At 44.4% G+C, this 23,654-nt stretch overlaps 1 protein-coding gene across 12 annotated transcripts in view; it reads left to right on the top strand.

The window, feature by feature from the left end:
- Positions 1-23,654, top strand: part of Tenm4 (teneurin transmembrane protein 4) — an 805,909-nt gene that overhangs the window by 713,691 nt on the left and 68,564 nt on the right. For all 12 annotated transcript variants that reach the window (XM_070034906.1, XM_070034904.1, XM_070034908.1 and 9 more), the window contains one exon: positions 17,510-17,629. In XM_070034906.1, coding sequence (XP_069891007.1) covers positions 17,510-17,629 — 120 coding nt within the window. The remainder of the gene's footprint in view (positions 1-17,509; positions 17,630-23,654) is intronic.

Genomic DNA, 23,654 nt, shown 5'->3' on the forward strand with positions numbered 1-23,654 from the left:
ATGAGATGCAGGAGCCAGATAAAGATGGCACTCTGTTCTCTGCTCCCCAGGACAGGGCAGAGAACCAGAACAAGGCATCCAAGGAGAAAGCTTTATGATAATTTTGTTTGAATGTCTTCCAGTGCCTCATATGTGCAGAGCTGAGACTTCAGCATCATAGACCATGTGCCTTCTGTGTTTCTGACTTCAGTGCAAGGGTCCTTGTCCTAAGAGGATAATGGGGGCTTGAGGGTAGAAAAGGATTGGGAGGGATGCAGGGACAGGGTGGGGAAGGAATACACACTTCGGTAGGACACCCAAGAGGAAGTGTTCCGTATAGCTCTAAGTTATTCTGGAGCTCATTTGAGGTTAGAGCCTAAAGTTCCTCCATACCAGGCCTGAGCTGACTCATAAGCACCCCAGCACTTGCTAGAGGGGCAGGTGTAAGAGTGAAGAAGGGCCATGAGACCCTCTCTTCCCATCATCCCTGGTGTAAGTAGAGGCAGCAGGGAGAAGGCATCATGGCTGCACATGGTAGACCCCAGGACCATGCTCTTCCCACTGCCCCTGTCCATCCTTGCAAGGAGTATGATTAGATGGGAACATGAAAGGAATCCAGCAAGAGGGATGAAACATCCAGATACTTTAGAGACCACACTCTTCTACCTACTCCAAGAATTCAGAGAACTGAGGGACAGAGTGCCTTTCCCATTTTCACAAGGCCAATCAAGAGGTAGAGCCAGGAAGGGACCGTGGGGCTGGAGGAGGGCAATCTATTCATTTATTTTGGCTCAAACTGTTGCTTTGGTATCTGAGTAGGAAACTTCCTGCTATTTTATTCGGTTGTGTGATTTTGTATATGTTTGTGGGCCTTCCTTTGGTGTGAGTTCTTTAAATCAAGAGATATAAATAATATTCCTACCTAAGAAGTGTTGCTTGCCCTGCCTTTCATTACCAAATCCATATGGCATCCAATTACAGCTTGTTGGCTGCCTATAGCTGTTCTGCATGCAAGGTGCCTTGACCATGGCAGTCTGCCCCATGCCAGCAGGGCCATGTGCCTGTGGTGTCATCCTGGTCACTTACTAAACCTGATGTTTCAGTGCCATGAGTCACAGCAGGACTATCAGTGGAGTCTCAGTGCTATTGCTTCAGCAGGCCTGACTTTCTTTAAGAAAGTAAGAGGGGGATTGAAAAGCCTGTGCTGGGGTAGTGAGCTGTGTAGACTCAGGAAGGCCAGGCTGAGCTTCAAATCTTGGTTCTGTCACACCTGGATACATGGATGGCTCTGGACAAATGGTTGAATAAAGTGAGTCATACAGCTGTAAACCCTTCTGAGCTGAGTCTTCTAGGGAGGTCCTGTGTCTTATTCATCTTAGCACCTAAGAATTGCTCATGACATGTAAATTGCCTCGAAGGATGAAGAAATAGGAAGAAAAAGCAGGAGGGAGGCAGAGAGGGAGAAAGAAAATGAAGGAGAGAGGATGAATGAATGGATGGATTCTCTATCTTAATTTTATACTGAGGATTCAGAGTCAAGCAAGGTTAAATAACCTGCTGAAAATCATACTCAGGCTGAGTATCCAGGTGGGCACTGGTGGCTCATGCCTATAATGCTAGTTACTCAGAAGCTGAGATCTGAAGATTGAGGTTCGAAGCCAGCCTGAGTAGGAAAGTTTATAATACTCTTACTTCCAATTAATCAACAAAGAGCTGGTACTGGGGGTGTGGCTCAAATGATAGAATATCAGCCTTGAGAAAAAATGCCCAGAGACTGCCTCCAGGCCCTGAGTTCAAGCCCCAATACAGGAACAAAATAAAAAACAAAAAGATAAATAGCAAAAGGAAAAATCAGCTCCCAGATGGTTGTTTATGTATTTGTCACCTTCCGTTAAATTACATACACTTTGAAAGCAGGAATCATTCATCTGCAAACCTGTAATACCTAAGACAGAGCTTGCAAAATACTATTTGTTCTGCAAATGAATAGATAATGGAGGTTTCCAAAATGTAACTGTACAATTCCTGTTACCTAACATTTGCCTGCATCATTCTATCCCTGTTCCTTGCTGATCTAGATTCAAAAGAAACAGCTGTCCAACACTACCACCCCCTAAATAGAGTCCTCTGCAAAAGAAGTTAAGTTGATTAGTCATCTAGAATCATAGTGCTCATCTTGGCTTTTTTAAATACTGGATTTTGAACTCAGGACCTTGGGCTTGCTGTGCTGATTCTCTGGCACATCTCTAGCATTGGTTTTGTTTTTTGTTTTTTAAATAACTGGGCTGGCCTTGAACTGTTCCGATCTCAGCCTTCTGAGTAACTAGGAGTAAAAGTGTGAGCCACCAGTGCCCAGCTGCCAACTCAGCATTCTTAATCTTTGCAGTACTTGTTTTGTACAGCTGGGCTAAAGTGAGGTCAGTTTCCAAATGGGAGTTGTTGCTTTCTTTCCTCTTCTGTGGGAGTGCAGTCCTAGGGAAGGGCTCAGAGTTTTAGTGCTGACTTTACATTGCAGTAGTCACATGCAATCCTGGGGAAGTGATGTAACTTGTGTGCAGGTGTTTCCAGTCCTAATTGGTGATAATATTAACTATTTCATAAAAGCTATAAAAGTGATTAAAATAAAGCATCTAAAACAGGGCTTGTTACATAGCAGGTGATCAGATGGCCCATATAACAGCAGCACATTATGAGAAAAAAAATAGCATGAGCCTGGAAGTCATAGACCTGGATTGGAAGGCTGTTTGATCACTTTCTGCCTATGTGATCTATCAGACTTCAGTCCCCTTTGTGAAACTGAGCTGATAGTAATGTTTATATTGCAAGGTTGCCGTAAGAATTAAATGAAAAAAGCATATAGGACTCAACATAGAGCCAGGCCTGATGGCTCATGCATGTGATCATGGGTCCTCAGGAGGCAGAGATTGGGAGGAGGAGGATTTGAGGTCAGCCTGGGCATAATATTAACAACACTCAAGCTCATAGACTAAGTCAAGCATGATGTACAGATCTGTCATCCCAGCTAAGTGCGGCATAGGTAGAAGGATCATGGTCTGAGACCAGCCTCAGACAAAAAGCATAAGATTCTACCTGGAAAAAAAAAAAACATAAGCGAAAACAAAGCAACTAGAAGTCTGCTTTAAATGGTAGAGCATTTGCCAAGCAAATGAAGCCCCGAGATCCAACTCTAGTACCACAACAAGACGAAAGCATCTAGCGCCGCATCCTTCATTAGACGTGAAACTTGAGAGTAACATGCTTTCTCAGAGTGCTGCTTTTCTATCCATCTTTTCCTATTTTCTTCACCCTCCCTTTTTCCATTTCTTTATTTTCCAAAGCAATTTATATGTCATGAACAACCCCTAAGTGTTGGATTTGGAGGTGGAGGACTGGTTTAGAGAAGGTGACAGACACAACTCACATTATTAAACCACATGTCCAATAGGCTGAGTTACCTAGTACCTAGCTATCCAAAGAGGAACCAGGCTTAGATTGGTGGGTCATTATTGAGGAAGGACAAAGGCCACCTTCTTGCCAGCTGGCTGTCAGCAGGTATCCTTGTTAGAAAGGAATCCAGTGGCACTGCTCCAGAGACAGTAGAATTGCTGACAGGCAGCCAGACCTGACCAGACGCCTGGGTATAGACATAATAAAAGCTGTGTCTCGACAGTTATGGTGGTACACATTTGTAATTCAAGCTCCTCAGGAGGGGTAGAAAGGAGGATCTTGAGTTCAAGGCCAGCCCAAAGAAAAGTTAGTAAAACCTTCTCTCCAGAACAAAATACAAAAAAAAGGGCTTGGGGGCCGGGTGTGTCTCAAGAGTTAGAATGCTTGTCTAACATGTGCATGGCCTAGGGTCAATCCCCAGTACCAAAAAAAAAATTGTTACTAAAAGATGAACCCAATATCATCCTGCTTCCCATGTGTTGTGCCACAGTTTGTACAGTTTATCTGGGATTCTATTTAACAGCCCTCAAAATGCAAGCTATCAGCCAGCAACCCGACAGCACTTGGAAGATGGGCAGGAAAGGCAGGCCTTAACACATGTTAGCTGCTTCATCTGCAGTTGAATGCCAGGCTCAGGGACCTTTAAGACTGGGCCTGGACTGTCTGACCCTCTTCATCAGTGAAAGCCAGCTAGATGGCCTCAGAGCCCAGGGCTCTTCTCAGAGGTGACCCCATGCCTGGGATTATGAAGCAGGAAGTTCTCCAAAGCAATGTGTGACACCAGGAGTTACATGGGGGTCCTCGTGCTTCCACACAGTGCCCTAGCTGGTGCCAGAGGTGATGGAGCAGGGACGATCTGAGGGAGGGAATGAACCTCCAGCTAAGCCCAGTGAGGCCTGACTGGACTCTGTGGAGAGGTAGAGGCTCTTGCTGGATGACTTAAATGAGGAAGGCTGCCCCTCCAAGAGCCTGGTTGTACCAATTGATTTTTGTTGTCAAGAGAACAACTTAAAAAGCAGGAAGAATTATTTTAACTCATGGCTTCATAGCTTTCAGTTCTTCGTTGGCTTGCTCAGCACAGGTTTTGTTTTTGCTTTGTTGTGTTCTGTTTTGTTTGCTTTTTGTGATCTTTTTTTAAAATTATCTCTAAGTAGTTGTACAAAAGGGCTTCAGTTCAACATATTAGTTTGAGTACTGTGCATCTTGATCAATGTTAATCCTTCCATTTTTCTTCTCTCCCCAAATGCACCCATTCCCTCCATTTACCTGGTTCCATTTTTCACACCTGAACATTGAATATGACGACTATATTCACCTACCCTTCCTTTCTTGTCTGTCTCCTTTTCACCTTCCCCCCTCTGCACACAGATTCCAGTTTCCTGGTATTCATTTTGTTAACCTGTAAGTTAGTAGGTTTTCAGTCCTCCTCTAAATATACTATACATTAGTCAATATACACGTGTGCATATGACCCTGTATACGTTTGCATGTATGTTTATAATTTAGATCTAACTTCCATATGAGAGAGAAAATATGCAGCCTTTGTCTCTCTGAGCCTACCTTACTTCACATAACATAATTTTTCTTCCAGGACCCTGCAAATGACACAATAGTATTCTTCCTGATGGATGAGTAAAATTCTCTGTGTGTGTGTGTCACATTTTTTGATTGATTTGTTTTTTGCAGAGTATCTAGGTTGTTTCTATCATTTGTCTATGGTGAATATCAGCATAGGGTTTTTGTTTGTTTGTTTTGAGGTACTACGGATTGAACCCATGGTCTCACACATGCTAGGCAAATGTTCTATCACTTGGACCATACCTCAACCCTTTTGCTTTTATTCTGTTTGTGAGTCAGGGTTTCATGAACTTTGTGTGGACCAGCCTCAAATTCAAGATCCTCCTGTCTCCATCTCCTAAGTAACTGAGATTACAGGCATGCACCATCACACCCTGGGCTTTCAGCACAGGTTTAATAAAGACAGTGGCTGTCTGGCATTCTCTCACTGACACAGTCATCTCTATTCAAAGTGATGGAAGTATGGGTGACCTCAAGTGATAGAAGTGTGGGTGACCTCAGCTGATCTAAAGTAGGAGGGGTCATAGCAGGCCTGGGTAATGGTCACCACATTAGGTGGCTCCAATACCATTATTCTCTTGGCCATCTGCCCAGTGGAATACCTGTCCCTTACCTGGAGTCATGGGCAGAATACAGTGAAGGGCATCTACTGTTAAGACTTGAGCAAAAGAGGATGACCACGGAGGTCTGAAGGTAGACAAAGGATCTCCAACTGGACATTCCAGAATGAAAGGACATAGGGCTTGGAGATCAGACAGTTGGGAGAGGGAGCACAAGCTGAGATATCTCCCACAAGAACACCTAGCATATAGAAGTTTCTACTGCTGGTTGTATCTGCTCTCCTGGGCAAGACAATTTAGGTCAAAGTCTAGACATAACTTTAGTGAGCAATCCCTGATTGGTGGTAGCTAGACAGGTTAGCAGAGTGTAGGAAGAGGGTTTGACAAAGGAACCATCCCATGTTATGGTGGCATGGCTTGCTGTTTATCTGCTAACTCAGATAAGCAGGTAGGTGTGGACAGGAAACTAAAATACTTAGCTAATGGGAGGAATTCAACCCAGAGGAAACTCAAGGAGTCAGGGGACAATAGGAAAAGTAAAGAGGTGGAGGATGGCATCTTACAGAGAGGGTCACATCCTGCATGTGGCAGAACTGCCATACACACAGCTCAAATTGATGAGCACCAGGCATGGAAAGAGACATGCACCTTAGCCAGGAAGGTTGGGCTGTGTGTGTGTGTGTGTGTGTGTGTGTGTGTGTGTGTGTGTGTGTGTGTGTGTGTGTGTGTGTGTGTGTGTGTACCTTACCTGTCATAGAACACCAGTGCTTCCACAGGTGCTGGACCAGGAACACAGGAATGAGTCAGTGAATCTCTGCTTAGGGGCCTGAAAGGAATGGGAGGAGGTACTCAGAGTTCAAAGGGGAACCCTGGTTCCCACTGCTGGTGTGGCTCCCTCCGACATGGCTTTGTTTCTCTAGCACATGACACAAGGCAGCCTTGACTAGGCAATTGTAGATGTTCCTTGATGGAAAGGAACGAAGAAATAGAGTCCTGGCAGGAGGTGACTTTTGGCCTGGGACAAAGACTTCATTGAAGAGGGCTGTCTATTAAAATATCATTAAACTCTGGGTCATAACAACCCATTTGTGCTTTATGAACTCAGTTTAGTGGGCTGAAACTATTTTATGGATGTTCCTTTTGCTTTGGGTGGTGCTGGGGCCTGACCTCAGGGCTGCACTGTGCCACTGAGCCATGCCTCCAGAACTTTTTGTGTTTTTATCTTTGAGATAGGGCCTCACTTTATGCCCAAGCTACAGTCTTCCTATTTGTGTAAACCTGCATCACTGAGGGTGACAGGGATGTACCACCATGCCCAGACATTGGTTGGGATGGGGTCTCATTTTGGGGGACCAGGGCCAGTCTCCTGAGGCTTGAACTCAGAGCCTGGGCACCTCCCCTAATCATTTTTTCAAGGCTGGTACTATACCACTTAAGCCTCAGTTCCACTTCACTTGTTTTGGTAGGTAATTAGAGATGAGTTTCACAGAGTTTCCTGCCCAGGCTGGCTTCAAAATGCAGTCTTCACATCTCAGCCTCTGGTCTAGCTAGAATTACAGCCATGAGCTACCAGCACCTGGCTTATGAACTTTTTTCTTTTTTCTTTTTTTTTTTTTTGCCAGGACTGGCTATGATCTGTGATTCCCCTGTTTCTACATCTCAGGTAGCTAGGATTATATGCTTGAGCCACCATATCTGACAAAACTTTGTTTTCCTTTAAGTGAATTTGAATGCAATGGCATAGAAAGGAAGAAAAACACCAGATACACTAAAAAGATTATGCACTCCATGAGATTTGTTTTGGCTATGTAAGCATGTCTACAAGTGCAGGAATGTATATATGCAGAATACTTTGTGTGTAAGTATACATGAATGTGTGTGCATGCATGTGTCCATGTGTACACATGAGTGTGTGTGTGTGTATGTGTGTGTGTGTGTGTGTGTGTGTGTGCACTCTAGGATAAGCTGTATTGCTTACTATGCACTTCAGTCCCACAGAGTTTAAAAATGCATTGTAGATTGCAGAACCAGCATGAGCAACAGCACGACTTTCCAGGATAATCAGAATAGAGAGAACTTTAATGGAGCCAGAGGGTAATTATGGTGGTATTATTTTCCAAAAACAAAACCCAGGAGACATGCCCTCTCACTTGAAATCTAGATGGGCTTAGGAAGTCAGAGATGTGATTGTGGGAAGCAAAGAAAGAAAGAAGAAGAACAGGGGAGTTATGAAGCCAGAAAGATCATATCAGGACAGGTACATAGAAAGTTGGCCTGTTACTTGTCCCCAAACCAGGTTAGAGCATTACTCCTTTGTCAGGATTCCCAGAACTGAAATAACTTCGATGTCAGGTCAAGCATCAGACTTTCTTTTTCTAACCTTAAAAAAAGGGCGCTGTTTCCAAGAATTTTGTAAGCAAGAGCTTACAAGAGGAAACACACATGGAAAGGCAGGAGAAATGATCATGCATGTGATGTAATTAGAAGCTCACCACAGAGCTGAAACCACACATACATTGGTGGTTCCATTACTATGGAAGGGCATTTGTTCACCATCTGAAACCTCTGTCCCCATCTCTGCCCCAGGCCTCAGATAGCCCTGCAAAAGACCCTCAGATAGAACAAGCAGTGGAGATCACCTAATGGACTTCAAATAAACAGTGACTTCCTGACAGCTAGCTTCTGAGCAAATTTATTATTGAATTATACTCCTGTGCTTTCAGAACAAGCTGAGCTGACAGGCTACCCCATCAGTTAAAAAAAAAAAAAAAAGAAGAAGAAAAGAAAGACAATGATAAATTACCTGATGGAAGATGGAAGAAAGTAAAGATCTTACTTCCTCAAAAATGTCAGCCATAATATATTATTCATATTGTTGTTGTTGTTGTTTCAATCCTTCTCCACATTGCGATGAGTGTGGATGATGATAAGCAAAGGTGAATTCAATTGCAGATGCTGCCAGTGACTCTGCACATCATGGTGATGAGCAGCTAACAACTCCTCCTCTGCCACTTGATCATCCCTTTATTGATTTCAAAAACAAATTACCATCTCTGTTTGCTTTGTAGCTTAAGCTTGTCCCTCGCTGTCCATCACAGGGAGCATTAGCAGCAGATGCTGCGGTGACATAGAAGGGACTTAGGGCGTAGGGCTTGGAGAGAGAAGACCTACATCAAGTTCTTTGTCAAGTGGGGCCAGTGACCTTGGGCAGGGTAGATTCGGTGTCCTCTTCTGGAATATGGGGCTCCTCCTAATTCCCACACAGTCAGGTAGATAGCATGCATTGAGCAATAGCACCTAACACTCACCAACAATGTGCTTTGTATCCTCATTGTTTGAATTCTTTCTCCCCTTTCTTCCTTCCTTTCTTCTCTCTCTCTTTCTCCTTCCTTTCCTTTCCTGTCTTCCTGTCTTTCTTTCCTCAGAGACTTGTACTTGCTCAGCTTGCTTACTCTGGGAAGTGGATGCAACATCCCTCTAGCCTGGCTTTTAACTGGTTATTTTGGAGATGGGGCCTCCTCTCCAACCTACCTTTGAGTCCTGATCCTCTAGATCTCAGCCAGCCTGAACAGCATAGCCACTCAGCCCTGGCTATGCTTTCTGTTTTATAAGTAGTAATGCTTTTAAATCTACATCCCTTCCCCCTTCTTCCCCACCACCTCCCACCTACACACCCAGGCCAAGACCATAGGACACTTAGACTGGGGTGCAAACAGAAGCACAGAAAAGCTGAATGACCTGGCTAAGGTCATAGGCTGCTAGGTGGCAGAGCCAGCATTGAAAGCCATGCTCTCCAGGCACTGGAGAAGCCTCTGCTGACTGCATGTTCCCATTTCAGCATGGTGAATTAAGAAATCCATATGGTAAGATGCCTGTGTTGTACTGTGCACCACAGGGCAAAGCCAGCATGCAATGTGCTCTAGAACTCTGGCCTCAGAGTCAGGAAACCTGGGCCTGGAGCCCAGCCAAACTGTTTATGTGTGACTATGCCCATATCTCTTATCTCTGTACCTGCCTTTCTCTCTCCTCCTGTGTCACATAAGGATCATTCTCCTAAAAAGGATGTTGTGAAGATTAAATGACAGAAAATGCTTAGTTGTCAGGGCAGTAGGCATTCAGTGTCCCTGGCCATTGTCATCAATAGCAATCGTGTTACATGTGTATGCATATAGGTTTTTAGCATTACTAGGAGAACCAAGAGAAAAATGTGAAGCTCAGGCTGAAGTATCAATTTTGTTAAGTACTTGTACAGCACCATCGGATGGCCAAAGAGAGTAGCCCTCTGTGCTGGAGAACCTTGACTCAGGGGGGAAGTTAGCTGAGACTCATGCATTCTGAGTGAGGGTTCTTGTGTTCGAAACTCTAACTCTGATGTTTGTAAGTCATGGCGTTCTATATTTCCATCTGACAATAAAAAGTTAAACTATAGCTGGGTGCTGGTGGTGCACACCTGTAATCCTAGCTACTCAAGAGGCTGAGATCTGAGAATTATAGTTCAAAGCCAGCCCAGGCAGAAAAGTCCATGATACTCTTATCTCCAGTTAACCACCACAAAACCAGAAGTAGCGGAGTGCTAGCCTTGAGCAAAAGAACTCAGGCCCTGAGTTCAAGCCCTATGACCAATCAAAACCAAAAAGAAAAAAAGGAGAAGTTAAAGTCTTTGGAGAGCCCTATGTCACATGACTAATATCCTCAATGGAGACTGGAAGATCAGGACATTCAGGAAGTGTATCTGGCCCACAAGCATCAAGCATTGGCTCTTGGCCACAGGGAGTTGTGTGGTGTGGGAAATACAAGCTCTGCCTGCTCCTCTCCCTCATGCCTCCCCCACCAATCTCAGCCTAAGGAGCTGCGCCTTGGGCAAGTACAGCTGCTCAGCCTACATCTTACCTACTGTCTCTCTGTCTGACCCATACTTTTTTTAGCTCTACAGAGTGAATCCCTGAATCTCAGCCCCATTTTCTATGCCCAAGGCCTGCTGTAAGCAGACTGACAGCCCTGCTGCCCAAGTATTAACGCCTTGCCTTCTCTTGCCAGGCGTCTATTCTCACTTTCACCTGCATCTAGAACTCCACATCTGCTCTGCCTAGGAACCTGGGCATTAGATGTCCATACCCAGCTGCCCTTATATACCCTTCACCATACCTGTCCCCCTGCCACCCCTTCTCCTCTGAATTTCTCTTTCTCTTTTTCCTCTCTTTTCTCTCTCCTCCTTCCCATCTCTCCCTCCTTTTTCCTCTCCTCTCCTCCTCTTCCTCTTCCTCCCTCTTTCTCTTTCTGTCCCCACCTTCTCTCTTGTTCCCTGTTTCTCATCTCTTTCTCTCTTTCTACCAAGACTGGGTATTAAACTCAGGGTCTCATACTTGCTAGAGTCATGAACCCCGCCTTTTGCTTTTGTTATTTTTCAAGTAGGATTTTCCTCCTAGGAAAAAGTTTTTCCAAGAAACTGGAATCACAGACACATACCACAAGCCTAGTTCTTTTTTTCTGTGTATGAGGGTCCTGGGGCTTGAACTTGGGCCTGAGCACTGTCTCTGAGCTTCTTTTGCTCAAGGGTAGAGCTCTACCCCTAGAGCCATAACTCCACTTCCAGAACTTTTGGTAGTTTATTGGAGATAAGAGTCTTACAGACTTTCCTTCCCAGGCTGGCTTCAAAATATGATTCACAAATCTCAGCCTCCTGGTAGCTAGGAATATCAATGTGGATGGAAAGTGTCAGGCGGGAAAAGCCAGTTAAGTAAACTAGGGCAGAATATTGGGTGGAAAACTAGGAAAAGAAGAAGCAGAGCAGCCTGAGTGGTTAGACTTTAAGGGTGGTTAAATTAGAAGCTGCAGAGTGGGCAGTTAAGCTGTGACTAGATTTATCCTCCAGTGGCACAGGCTGCTAAGTGGGACTTCCCATCTGAGCCCAGGAAATGTCCTTATAAGATAAATTGTGGTAGCTGCTGGGAAGATCTCATTCAACAGGCAGGAGCATGGAAGATAGTTTGTTTTCACAACGCAGGCATAGAAATTTGTTCTAAGTATGTGATGCAAAGGAGTGATTTGCATAACCAATCACAGCATGGGGCAGCAAATACTTTAAGCAACAGGAGGGTTACAGTTGTTATTTGCCACCTAGATCCCAGCTGATTTTTCCAGTCTCCTAAATACCAATGTCATTAGTTGCTTTCATTTGATGGAGTGAGGAGGGGAAGGGAAATAGAAAACTGCCATTTGTCTCCCTTCCTCTCCTCTTATCTGATTGTACAATCCACAATCCTTCTTTTTAGCGGTAAGCTTTTTAAACAAGAGGTGTAAGCTGAGGTGCCCTCTAAAGGTGAGCCCTCCAAGGGCAGGGACCAGCTAATGGAGCAATTTGGATTGGCCACATAGACAGGCCCAACCTTGGCAGCCTAGGTTTTCTAGCCATCTTCCTGTCAAGTAGTTTAAAGTTCTCTGTCATGATCTTAAGTAAGAAAAGCACATCATCTCTTTATTCATTTGCAAATAATTTACCAAGAGCTTCAGCTATGCATTACATTCAAATTGCAGGACAAACACCTGTTTTGAAGGAAACTTTCCTCCTACCCACTAAGAACTGAGCATCAAGCATGCTTAGTGAGGGAGTCATGACTGATGAATGCCATGTCTCCTTTCTTCAAGGAGCCCGTGGTCCACAGTGCTGAGTCCCTACGGAAATAGCCCAGACAAGGAAAGGCATGGTGGCCAGTGCTTGGCGAATGTACCCACTGGGGAACAAATGGGGAACAGGCATTTTTCAGGTGAAAAAGGCCAATGGAAGGATACAGATAGAGGAAACAGTGCAGATACAAAGATAAGCATTTTATTACTCCATTAAGATTCTGAAGCCAGTTGGTGTAGGAATACTTGAATCAGATTGAGGAGCACCAGGTTGAAATAATTATATACTTTTGTGTTTTTGTGTATGTTGGTACTGGGGTTTGAACTCAGCCTGAGCATTGTTCACAACTTTTTTATTCACTCTACCATTTGAGCTATAGCTAATTAATTGTTAATTCATGGAGATAAGAGTCTCATGGACTCTGAACTGCATTTTGGGCCTTGGACTTTGCCTGGGCTGACTTTGAACTGTGATCCTCAGATCTCAGCCTCCTGAGTATCTAAGATTATAGACGTGAGCCATTGGTGACCGCTTAAAATAATTACAAATTCTTAAGTATGTGGGGGTGGAAAACATTTGAATGAGCTTGGCAGAAGAGAGACTGGAGCTTTAGAAGCCTGATGACTCTCCAATGTCAGTTAGTTACCAGAGTCAGAATGAGAAGCCATGACTCCCTGTTCATAACTCTTCACACTCTAAATGACAGTGGAGGTTGATTTTGTTGGTGTTGTTGTTTTTCATTTTTTTTATTTGCTTGATTCTTTTGAGTGGTAGATTGGGGAACAATCCATCTGTCATCCTTCCAGTAGATTCTTCTCTTGATCTCAAACTTGGCTGTTGTCCTCAGGAATCAGTCAGGCAAATCTCATTGCTATCCACAAGCGTTCCTCCGTCAGACTCTGAGCATAGATTTGAACCAATGCCATTATGTTTGACAATCCCTCCTCCCCACCCCTCCCCCAAAACCCTGGCATAAGCCCTCCCTCCTGGCAGAGTTCACCTAGCCTAATTGCTTGTTTTGTATCCCAGCTGCCTGACATATGCCAAACCCATGTGTTGACTCCCTGATGTCAAAGGCAACTACACCAGGATATTTCAAAGTGGCTTTTTGTCAGTTCTAGCAGTGCCTAGACCATATAGTTGACTGTATGTACATAACACAGTAGTAGCAATAAGGATTTGGGAGTAAAAAGTCCCAACTTTGAGTACAAGTTCAATCAGTTGAGTTCCTCTCTGGGTGATTTTGAGCAAGTCTTTTCTCTCTGAGTTTTAGTGTTTTGAACTTTATTCACTGAACAATAAAAGAGAAACATTCAATATTTAGTCTGTCTAATTGCAATAAGGCCCCATTCTCTGTTCTAGCTCATATACAAGCATATGGGACAGATCTGTAGGTGTGAGTGGTATAAACATGTGATAGTCACAGTAATGAGTAATTCACAGTAATCTCTCCATTCACAGTAATGGAGAAATACTTATAAGGTACACAAGAGTCCAGATGTACAGGTGATTAATTGTGCCAGAAGGAGTTGGTTAGCCTTACTGAGGCCATGATACTGGAAGAAACTTTAAGCATGAGTAGAAAACAGTATCTTCCAACTCCATTGGTCAAGATGTGACCAAGGAAAAATAAAACGCATCATATATAGGACTGCTGGTAAGACGCTGATATGAACTAGCTAAGAAACCAAAGTGATGTGAATGGTTGGGTGCCCAGAATCAATGACTTCTCACCAAAGTGGTCTTCTATAATGGAACCTCACATTCAAAGCTGCAGCTGTTTCTAAGCCACCTCCCCAACACTGAGCAAGAACCTGACCCTTAACTATATAATAGGGCCAATGTTTCATTGCTGTGCAGAGGGCACCTCCTATCACCTCATAAGATAAGGTTAGGAGTGTAGCTGAAGTTATAGAGGCTCAGGCTTCGCTATTGAAGAAAGAAAGAGAAAGGTTTTCGAATTCTGGGACTTGGTTGCTAAATCCAGCCATTATTAAAAACTAAATTGCCTATAATTATATACTAAAAGGTTTTAAATGTTCAAAACTCAATTAATTTCCAAGTATTTTGCTGTATTTTAGAATTATCTTTTGATTTTGAGGTTATTTGGGACTAATTACATTTCTGTGGTGCAATACTATGTAAGTCTGTTCCTTCCTGGCTCTGTGTTTAGTGGAAATAGCTTGAAATAAGCCATGATGGGAATATTTACACCATAGCAGTGGGAAATACTGCAGACTACAGCTGTTTTTCTTTTCTTTTCTCTTTCATTTTTCTCTTTCCTTCTTCCTTCCTTCCATCATTCCTTCCTTCCTTCCTTCTTTCCCTGTATATTGTTTGAAATAGTGTTGGTAAGCATTTACCAACTGGTGGCATCCACTGAGTAAATGCAGAACGCCAAGCAAGCATCAAGAAGCTGGGCACTCGTAACTTTTCACACCTCTCTAGAGAAAAGCATGTGGCAGGATGGACATTTTTGAAGGCTCCACTGGGCCTCCTCTCCCATGTCCAGGGGGACTATATGTTAAATGGGTTTTCTTGACAACTGAAAATTCATGATCAAACAGAAATGGGATGGAAGTACTTTTCTTCAGGACTTGATTTCTGAGTCAAATGCCTGTTTTGGCGTGAGGTCTCAATGGCTTACAAGGGCACAGGGAGTCAGCCTAATCTTCTCCAGAATCCAAAAGCAACCCACAGGAGCCTGGGCTAAAATGACATCTGCTCTGGCTTGCTGAACTACAGGCTATGGAAGAGCCAAATGATGCTGATTCAGCACTTCCCAGTTATCAAGAAATCCCCAAAGAGAGAGAAATCAGAAGAGGGGCTGGCTTGTATGCACACGAGAGTGTGCATCCAGGACAACCCTTCTTCCCTCACCACCAAAGGAAGCCCTGCCCAGAGTGCCAGATCTAGAGGCGGAATCCAAAGGTTTGTATGTCAGGAGATGGCTAGAAGAGAGCCAGCAAGCGGAGATAAAATCTGTTGGTACTTTTCTGGAAGGGCAAAGTTTCAGCAGTAAGAAATTCAATTGTCCTCCATTAAAGGAAGCATCTCTCCTTACCAGCCGAACACAATTGATGGAAGAAGTTTTTCCCATTCATGGAGAGATAAATATACTGTTGAGACCTTCAGAGCAGGACTGGAAGTTTTTGCTGAGCTTTGCCTGCTTAACTTGTTTGCCATGTCATTGCATTTAGACCAAGGACCTGGGAAGAAACCACTGACTGAATTAGCATTAACCAGATTGTATGGAGTGAAGTGAGGTGGAGGTGGGCAGGGGGGAGGGGGACACGTGGTGCATTGTGGGTAGGTGTTCTTGCCTTCGAAGAGAAAAGACAAGCTGACACTAGAGAGACCAGCTGCTTACAAGGCTGGTGTTAATTGCTTTTCTCATCAAACAGAGAAAAGTTTATCACGCTAGAAAGGTAGGGATATTTGGGTACCTAATAAAAACAAAATCTAAGTTTGAGAACTTTTATTTCATGAATGCCCATGAGCATCAGTAGCTCTTCCTTGGACCAGAAAAGAAAAAAGCCTTCTTTACCCAGCTGACTAGAGAGAATTATGGAAGCAATTGCACCTGAATTGTTATCTGAGATTTATCTTGTCATTGAGGGCTAGGTCCATAGTGCCCTGATGCCTTAGGACATTTACAGCCCCCTGACACCTTTGCCCATGATCAACAGATGAGTTTGGCATCAAATGCATCTGACCCAGGAAGGTAAGGCCCAGAGTCACCTTCCTGTGTAGCTCTGGGAAAATAATGCAGCCTCTCCATTTCCAGCTCTATCAAATGGAAAGGTTCCATGAACTCTGATTCTCCAACTGACTCCTACTGGGGCAAAGACCCCACTGTGAAGGAGAAAGGACCAGCACCTCATAAGCATCTAGGGAAGTTCTTCGTTAGGTTTGTTTTCCACATTGGGATCTTTATAAAATGTCACCTGTAAGAAGATTTTGTTTGTGAAATATCTTAAAAACATCATTCTAGATTATTTCCAATTGTCCTATTTATTCTCAATCCCCCATTGCTCTGACTGCAGCTGAGTAGTTGGTAGGCAGTCCTCTGAGTTGGGAATGGTGTTAAAAGAGGTGGAAGTTTCCAGAACCCACCCCAGCGCGATGCTAGCATCTGCTTTTCTCCTGTACCTAATGTCAGAAGAAAAGAAGTATCCTTCTCAGTCTGCTCGCTTGTTTATATATTCACTTCTAAAGAGACAGTGGCAATCACTGCTGTTGCAGTGATTGTTGTAGGGAGCTTATTCTGTACTAGGAAAAAAATTAAAAATAAACAAAAACAGAGATCCAAAGAACTGTCATATACCTGCACAAATTCAGAGAGCTAGGACGTGCAGAGCTGCAATTTGAACCCAGAACCCCTGACCATATCTGCATGGATAACTACATTGTGTTACCCTCTTGGATGAGCTTTATCTCCTTATATCATACAATATCATAGCAAAATAACTTCCTAGTGAAAACACTTTCTAAAATTCTTTCAAGGACACTGTGATGCCTTAAACTGAGGTGATACTTTTTAAAGCTGCAGAGTGTGTTTGAGTGACTAGCCTCTGTCTTTTTTTTTTTTTTTTTTTTTGCCTGTCCTGGGGCTTGAACTCAGAGCCTGGGTGCTTTTCCTGAGCTTCTTTTGCTCAAGGCTAGCAATCTCCGACTTGAGCCACAGCACCACTTCTGGCTTTTTCTGAGTAGTTTATGATAGGAATCTCACTGGCTTTTCTGCCTGGGCTGGCTTCAAACTACAATCCTTAGATCTCAGCCTCCTGAGTAGCTAGGATTACAGGAGTGAGCCACCAGTGCCCAGCTCTTTCTTTTTCCTTTATGATACCCGGGGTTTGAACTCAGGACCTCACACTTGCTAGGTGGGTGTATGCCTGCTGAACGATGACTTCAGCCCTTTTTGTGCATGGTTGTTTTTTGAGATAGGGTCTTGCTTCCTGTCCAGACTTCCATCTGGACTCCAATTGGCCTATTTTAGCATCTCAGCCTAGATGGAAAGGCATATGTGTGAGAAACTATGCTCAGCTTCTTTCTGTTGATTGAATCCCATGAACTTTTCTGCCTAGGCAGTCCTGGAACCATGATCTCCTCAATCTAAGCCTCCCATGTAACTTAGGATGGCATGCCACACCCAGTTACTAGTTGAGAAAGGGTTCTCATACACTTTTCTGTTCTGTTTGGCCTCAAATCATGAGCCACTAATGCCTGATTTCAGTCTTCAGTCTCCTAGGCATTTCTTGCTGGCCAAGGTTTGGACCATGAGAGATACATCATGTTATTCTCTCTTCTCTTTCCACAGACATGCATGTGTCATTCGTGGTCAAGTGATGACATCAGATGGGACCCCACTGATTGGAGTGAACATCAGTTTCGTCAATAACCCTCTCTTTGGGTATACAATCAGCAGGCAAGATGGCAGGTAAGAGACCTTGTGTAGGCCAGAATGAAAGTCCTGTTCTCATGGTTTTCCCATGACAACAGAGAACAGAGACTTGGACTCTGAGAACCTGAAGTCAAATGCCAGCTCTGTAGCATAATAGATGTATGGCCTTGTGTCTGACTCTGACCTGTATCCTTTTGGCTATGAATGAAGTAGTTTCTTTTCATTTGCTTCTCAGAATAAGACTAGGGTAAGTAACTTATGTACATTATCCTGCCTCTGAGGCTTGTGATAGGAACACTGTCATGGAGACAACTTCCTGCAGGCCAAATAGTTTCAGAAACTGAAGCCTTTCCTATTGGGTGCTTTCCTATATGACTGCTTACCTTAGGGCAGGAGAAGCTACATGGGGGATAACAGAATTCTAACCTATAAGTTCTGTATCTGTCAGTGAAGTGAAGCTACTGTTACTGCCGTCACTGCTGCCTCCTCCTCCTCTTCCTCTTCCTCCTCCTCCTCCTCCTTCTCCTCTTTTCCTCCTCTCTCCTCTTCTTCCTCCTCCTCCTCTTACTCTTTCTCCTCCTTCTCCTCCTCCTCCTTCTCCTCTTTTCCTCCTCTCTCCTCTTCTTCCTCCTCCTCCTCTTACTCTTTCTCCTCCTTCTCCTCCTCCTCCTTCTCCTCTTTTCCTCCTCTTCTTCCTCCTCCTCCTCTTCCTCTTCCTCCTCCTCCTCCTCCTCCTCCTCCTTCTCCTCTTTTCCTCCTCCTCTTCTTCCTCCTCCTCTTCCTCCTTCTCCTTCTCCTCTTTTCCTCCTCTCTCCTCTTCTTCCTCCTCTTCCTCTTCTTCCTCTTCCTCTTCTCCTCCTTCTCCTTCCTCTTCCTCTTCTTCTTTTCCTCCTCTTCCTTCTTCTCCTTCTCTTTCCCTTCTTCCTTTTTCAGTGCCTACCCTGTCCCTGAGCTTCTTTTGCTCAAGGATAGCACTCTACCATTTGAGCCACTATTCCATTTCCAACTTTTTCTAAGTAGTTTACTTGCCTAAATAGTCCCACGGACTTTCCTGGCCTGGCTGGCTTCAAATGGTAATCCTCAGCTGAGATTACAGGCATGAGCCATTTTGCCCTGCCAAAATGAAGCTTCTTAAATAGCTCCATTTCTCCCGTTGCTACCTGTGTATCCTTGGACTTTGTTACCTGTTCTTCTTCATCTGTTTAAAGGGACTGGCAGTACCTATTTCACCAATCATTTGTGAAGATAAGATGATACAATGAGTGGGAAAGCATTTAGCACATAGTAGGCATTTAGTAAACCTTAGTTTCTCATCCTACTCAAATTCATTGCTATTTTTCAGGGTCTGGCATGTGTAAGTATACAATCAACATTTACTATTTATTATCATTACAAATTATTGCATAATGAGGAGGTGATGGTCATGGGAATGGCAGTGATAATGTTTTGGAAAGGGAGAAAGGAGGAGGAAAGTGTAATATTTAGGCTGTCAGTGGTGACAAGTTCTCCATTTTTTTAAAAATAAAAATCAGGTGGAGGCAGTCCATCTGGTTAAGTGTGGGCCCAGAAGGTTGTTTTTTTTTTTCATTCTGTGTTGGAAATTATTCTGTAGCCTGATTGATTTTAGCACCTCTTTAATCCAATATCAGATGTGAACATATCCTGGCCGAGGCGATAATGAAGTAAAGACTCATCTGTTTGTAGACATGTGTGCCTTCTAGATGGGGTTACCACTCTGGGCCTAGGGAGCCTCCCCACCACCATGTGATTAGGTGGGGCAAAGCTGGAAAAGGGAGGCACCAGTGCCATGCTAAGCGAGGTCAGTGTGCACTGCCCTCACACCTTCCAACCCAGGAAGCTCAGCAGCATGAAGGAACCTCCTTCACTGTGACTCTACTGCCTTCTTTGTAGAAATGGTAGGTGTGAGCATCCCACCAGACAACAAGTATTCTTACTACATGATTACCTGCTAGAAAGCAGTTATCAAGAAGGGGTTTTGCTAGGCACCAGTGGCTCACATCTGTAATCCTAGCTATTCAGGAGCCTGATATCGGAGAATCATGGTTTAAAACCAGCCTGAGCACGTAAATCTAAGAGATATGTATCTCCAATTAACCAGCAAAAAGATGGAGGTAGAGGTGAGACTCAAGTGAAAAAGCCAAGTGAGAGCCTAAAGCCCTGAGTTAAAGCCCCCGTACCACACACACACACACACACACACACACACACACACACACACACACACACACACACACACACACACACACACACACACACATGTTTTGTCAACCAGGTATTGGTGGCTCACTCCTGTAATCCCAGCTACTCAAGAGGCTGCTATCTGAAGACCACAGTTCCAAGCCATCCAGGGAAGGAAAAAGTCCATGAGACTCTCCAACAAACTACTTTGAAAAAGCCAGAAATGGCACTGTAGCTCAAGTGGTAGAGTGCTAGCTTCAAGCAAAAGAAGCTCAGGGACAGCACCCAGGCGCTGAGTTCAAGCCCCAGGACAGGCATAATCAAAATAATAATAATAAAAATAAATGCCATGAAATTTTCCAGACGCTCAACTCAAGGTGGCTTGATCATTAGTCCATAGGCACTGATGATGGGCTTGGCTATGGTGGATCCATTATACACACCACAGTCTGGGCTAAGTGGGCTGGCAACTTGGGAACAAGTTCTCTCCCTGGCACCTCCACGCTTTGATTCTTCCTGATTGTGCTTCTTCACTAATCTTTTTTTTTTTTTTTTTGGGGGGGGGTCCAGTCATGGGGCCTGAACTCTGGGCCTGTCCCTCAGCTCTTCAGCTCAAGGCTAGCGCTCTACCACTTGAGCCACAGTGCCACTTCCGGCTTTTTTCTTTTTGCTTATGTGGTGCTGAGGAATCGAACTCAGGGCCTCAGGCATGCAAGGCAAGCGCTCTACCACTGAGCCACCTCCCCAGCCCCTTCTTCACTAATCTTTACTGCCCCTGGGTGATGTTTTCTGCATCAGCCTTCTACATTAGGACATAGGAGCAGGAATGGCTTCTGCTTAGAACTTCTGGTTCAGATATGTTCTTAACAAATTACTGTAGGGCTTAAATTTTCTTTCAGCTTACATACTGCTTAATGTGTGGGAAAGGTATTAGTTGTTTCCACAGCGTCTGAAACTCTATTTCTAATAGGTGAACATGGAACATCTTGGCCAATTCCCCTTCACTTTTCCTTGACCCACCTTCTCTCTTGCCTCCGATAACTTAGGAGCAACCATAAGGCAAGGGGTGAAAGTATATACACACAATGAAATCCCAGGAGCTGGGCCCAACTTGCCTGTGAAAATCTCACTTTTCAGGCAGGCACCACAATACCCTCTCCAGCTTCCTTGGCTACTTCCCCAGTACACACACATACAACATACACACACACACAAGATTTACAAGTCATCACAGGATCTCAGAACAGACAACACTAGCAGAGATGATAGCCAAAGAGATCATTTAAAAGATGGAAAGTGGGCTGGGAAGGTGGCTCAGTGGTAGAGCGCTTGCCTTGCATGCATGAGGCCCTGGGTTCAATTCCTCAGCACCCCATATACAGAAAAGGCCAGAAGTGGTACTGTGGCTCAAGTGGTAGAGCGCTAGCCTTGAGCTGAAGAGCTGAGGGACAGCGCCCAGGTCCAGAGTTCAAGGCCTCACGACCGGACCCCCCCCCCCAAAAAAAGAAAAAAAAAGATGGAAAGTAGATGTCATGAAGAAAAAAGAAAAGCAGACAAGAAAAACAGTTCAGGCTCATTGAATTGAAAAGTGGAATTGTACAAAGCATGATGCCCTGAGAATGTGTGGGGCTTGCGCTTTTCCCATCCATCACACATTTATCTAATTAGTAACCCAGCCAAGTGATTATGATCATCAGCTAGATTTTACAGACCAGGAAATTGAGGCTTGGAAAGGTATTGTCACTCAACCTGTGCAGTAAGTGGCCATGCTTAGACTGGCTCTGAGTTGAATGGGCTTCACCTGAAAACCAGGCCTTCTTTCTGGGGTCAAGTTCACATTCATATCTAAAACAAGGTATCCTCACCAGCCCACTACACTCAGCGCTTGGCAAGGCCGGCTGCCCAAGCCTGCTCACAGCCTTGATCAAGAACATGTCTTTTCTTGTTTGTCTTTCCTTCTTCTCCACACTCAGCCTCTCGTGAAGGGAGCTTGTGAGTCTGGCCAGACTTCCGTTTGCTAGTTTAAAATATTCTGTCAAAGCACAGATGCTATTTAGCTCTGTGACAGAAAAGTCATTCTCTAGGTGTTTCCCCAAAGCCATGGATAGTCTCCTGGAGGGTCACAAGCTAAACTCTAGGTTCCAAATAAATTCTCACCCTGTTACTTCTGGTGATCATTACTTATTGCAGGATGAAGGTGGTTGACTTCATACTACATTTGGCACAGAAAAGGGCTGGATGAGCAGCAGCCAAAGTGGATGAAAGGCTGACAGGAATCAGCCTGCGGAGCTTGGGGATATCAAACTGAGGGAGAGGATGTGACACTAGGACAAGGTAGTTGAATGTAAAATCCTGACAGCTAGTAGGAGTACCAGAGAGAGCAAGCCGGAGCAGTGGATTTGAGGGTGTAATCTGTATTGGAGTCTCCCAAAGCAGCTGCACATGTAAGCACAGGGTTAACTTCAGAGGACAGCCTGCTCAGATGACATTCACAATGTGCATTCATTCTATCAATGTTAACCATGAAGCACTGGGCCTGTTCCTGGAAACCCAGAGGACTAAATGTCCCTGGGCCAGAGAGCTAAATGAGTAATCACAGGACAATGTGATGTCAGGTTTAAGATGAGCCCACTGTACTTGGGAGCCTCAGGGACAGAACTGGGTTCTGATTGGTTGAGGCTGTGTGGAGATGGTGACATCTGAACTGTTCACAAGTGCAAGATGAGGACAGGCCTTGAAAACTCACTTTAAAAGGCATGGCTACAGGGACTTTGTCCAAAGAGACCCTGCAGGCACAGGTGGCAGGTGAACAGATCCATTGTGGCCAAGTCACTGGGGCAGGTAGAACTAGGCTGGTACAGCAGGAGCTAGAAATAACAGTACCTAGACAACTCAAAACCTAAAAAAGTTCCGATAGTCATAACTAGCCAAAGATGGGCCCATCCTCCTATGACCTGGTCACTAGAAGTAATTACTACAGAGCTCTTTGATGGTGATTCTGTAAACAAGACTATCACATCAAACTGGGACAGGGGTCTGGGTCTGCTCCAATGGTTCAGCTATTACATGACTTTAAACTTGGTGTTTTGGGTAGAGAACAGAACAAAATTCTAGACTAAGGTTTCATACACTGAACACAGGAACCTTACGTAGCAGCCAAGCACTCTCCTTAGCTAAGCAGATTCAGAGAGCAGGAATAGTGACATATCTTGCTTTACACTGGGCATCCTTGCCCTGTGTCCACAGCCTGGGTTTAGCTGGCTTCTGATCCCTGTGGCTACAGAACCCAGAGATCTGCCCACACCCTACCACGGAGCTGGGCTCTGCAGAAATGTTGAAGTATACAAATAAGGATTCCATTTCTTTGAATTTTAAACAAATGGTCCATGCCAGTTTGGAAGGGCAAGTGCCTTGCTAGGTTTGTTCGGAGTTTGTGGGGAGTTAAGGTATCAGAAACCAGCAGCTGCCAGCATGCTTCTTGCTGAGTCTTGGTACAGTGTAGTTTGGGGTGAGACAGGAAACATTCTGCCTACATGATCTCCGACAAGCCTGAAGCTGGAAAGGACTAGCAGGGGTTTGTCTAAGGTGAGAAAGGGCCTGAGGGACATGATAGCACAGGCATATTTGGTATAGTGTTGAAAATAAGACAGTTGCTCAGACCTATATAGTCCTCAGAGGGCCATGACTAAGGCTTGTCTACCTGTTCTCTACATACCATCATAGAGATCTCATCTCAACTGAGTGGCTGGTACTCAGCCTTCTCTTTCCCCCTTATACTTTTAAAAGACTGGGATACGAATTGTGCTATCTCTAAACTGCTAAGCAACTTTTAATTGTGAAGGCCTTTGGTCAGTAATCTGTC

The sequence above is a fragment of the Dipodomys merriami genome, unplaced genomic scaffold, assembly GCF_024711535.1.
Source record: "Dipodomys merriami isolate MVZ:Mamm:240054 unplaced genomic scaffold, mDipMer1.0.p SCAF_25, whole genome shotgun sequence".
Lineage (NCBI taxonomy): Eukaryota > Metazoa > Chordata > Mammalia > Rodentia > Heteromyidae > Dipodomys > Dipodomys merriami.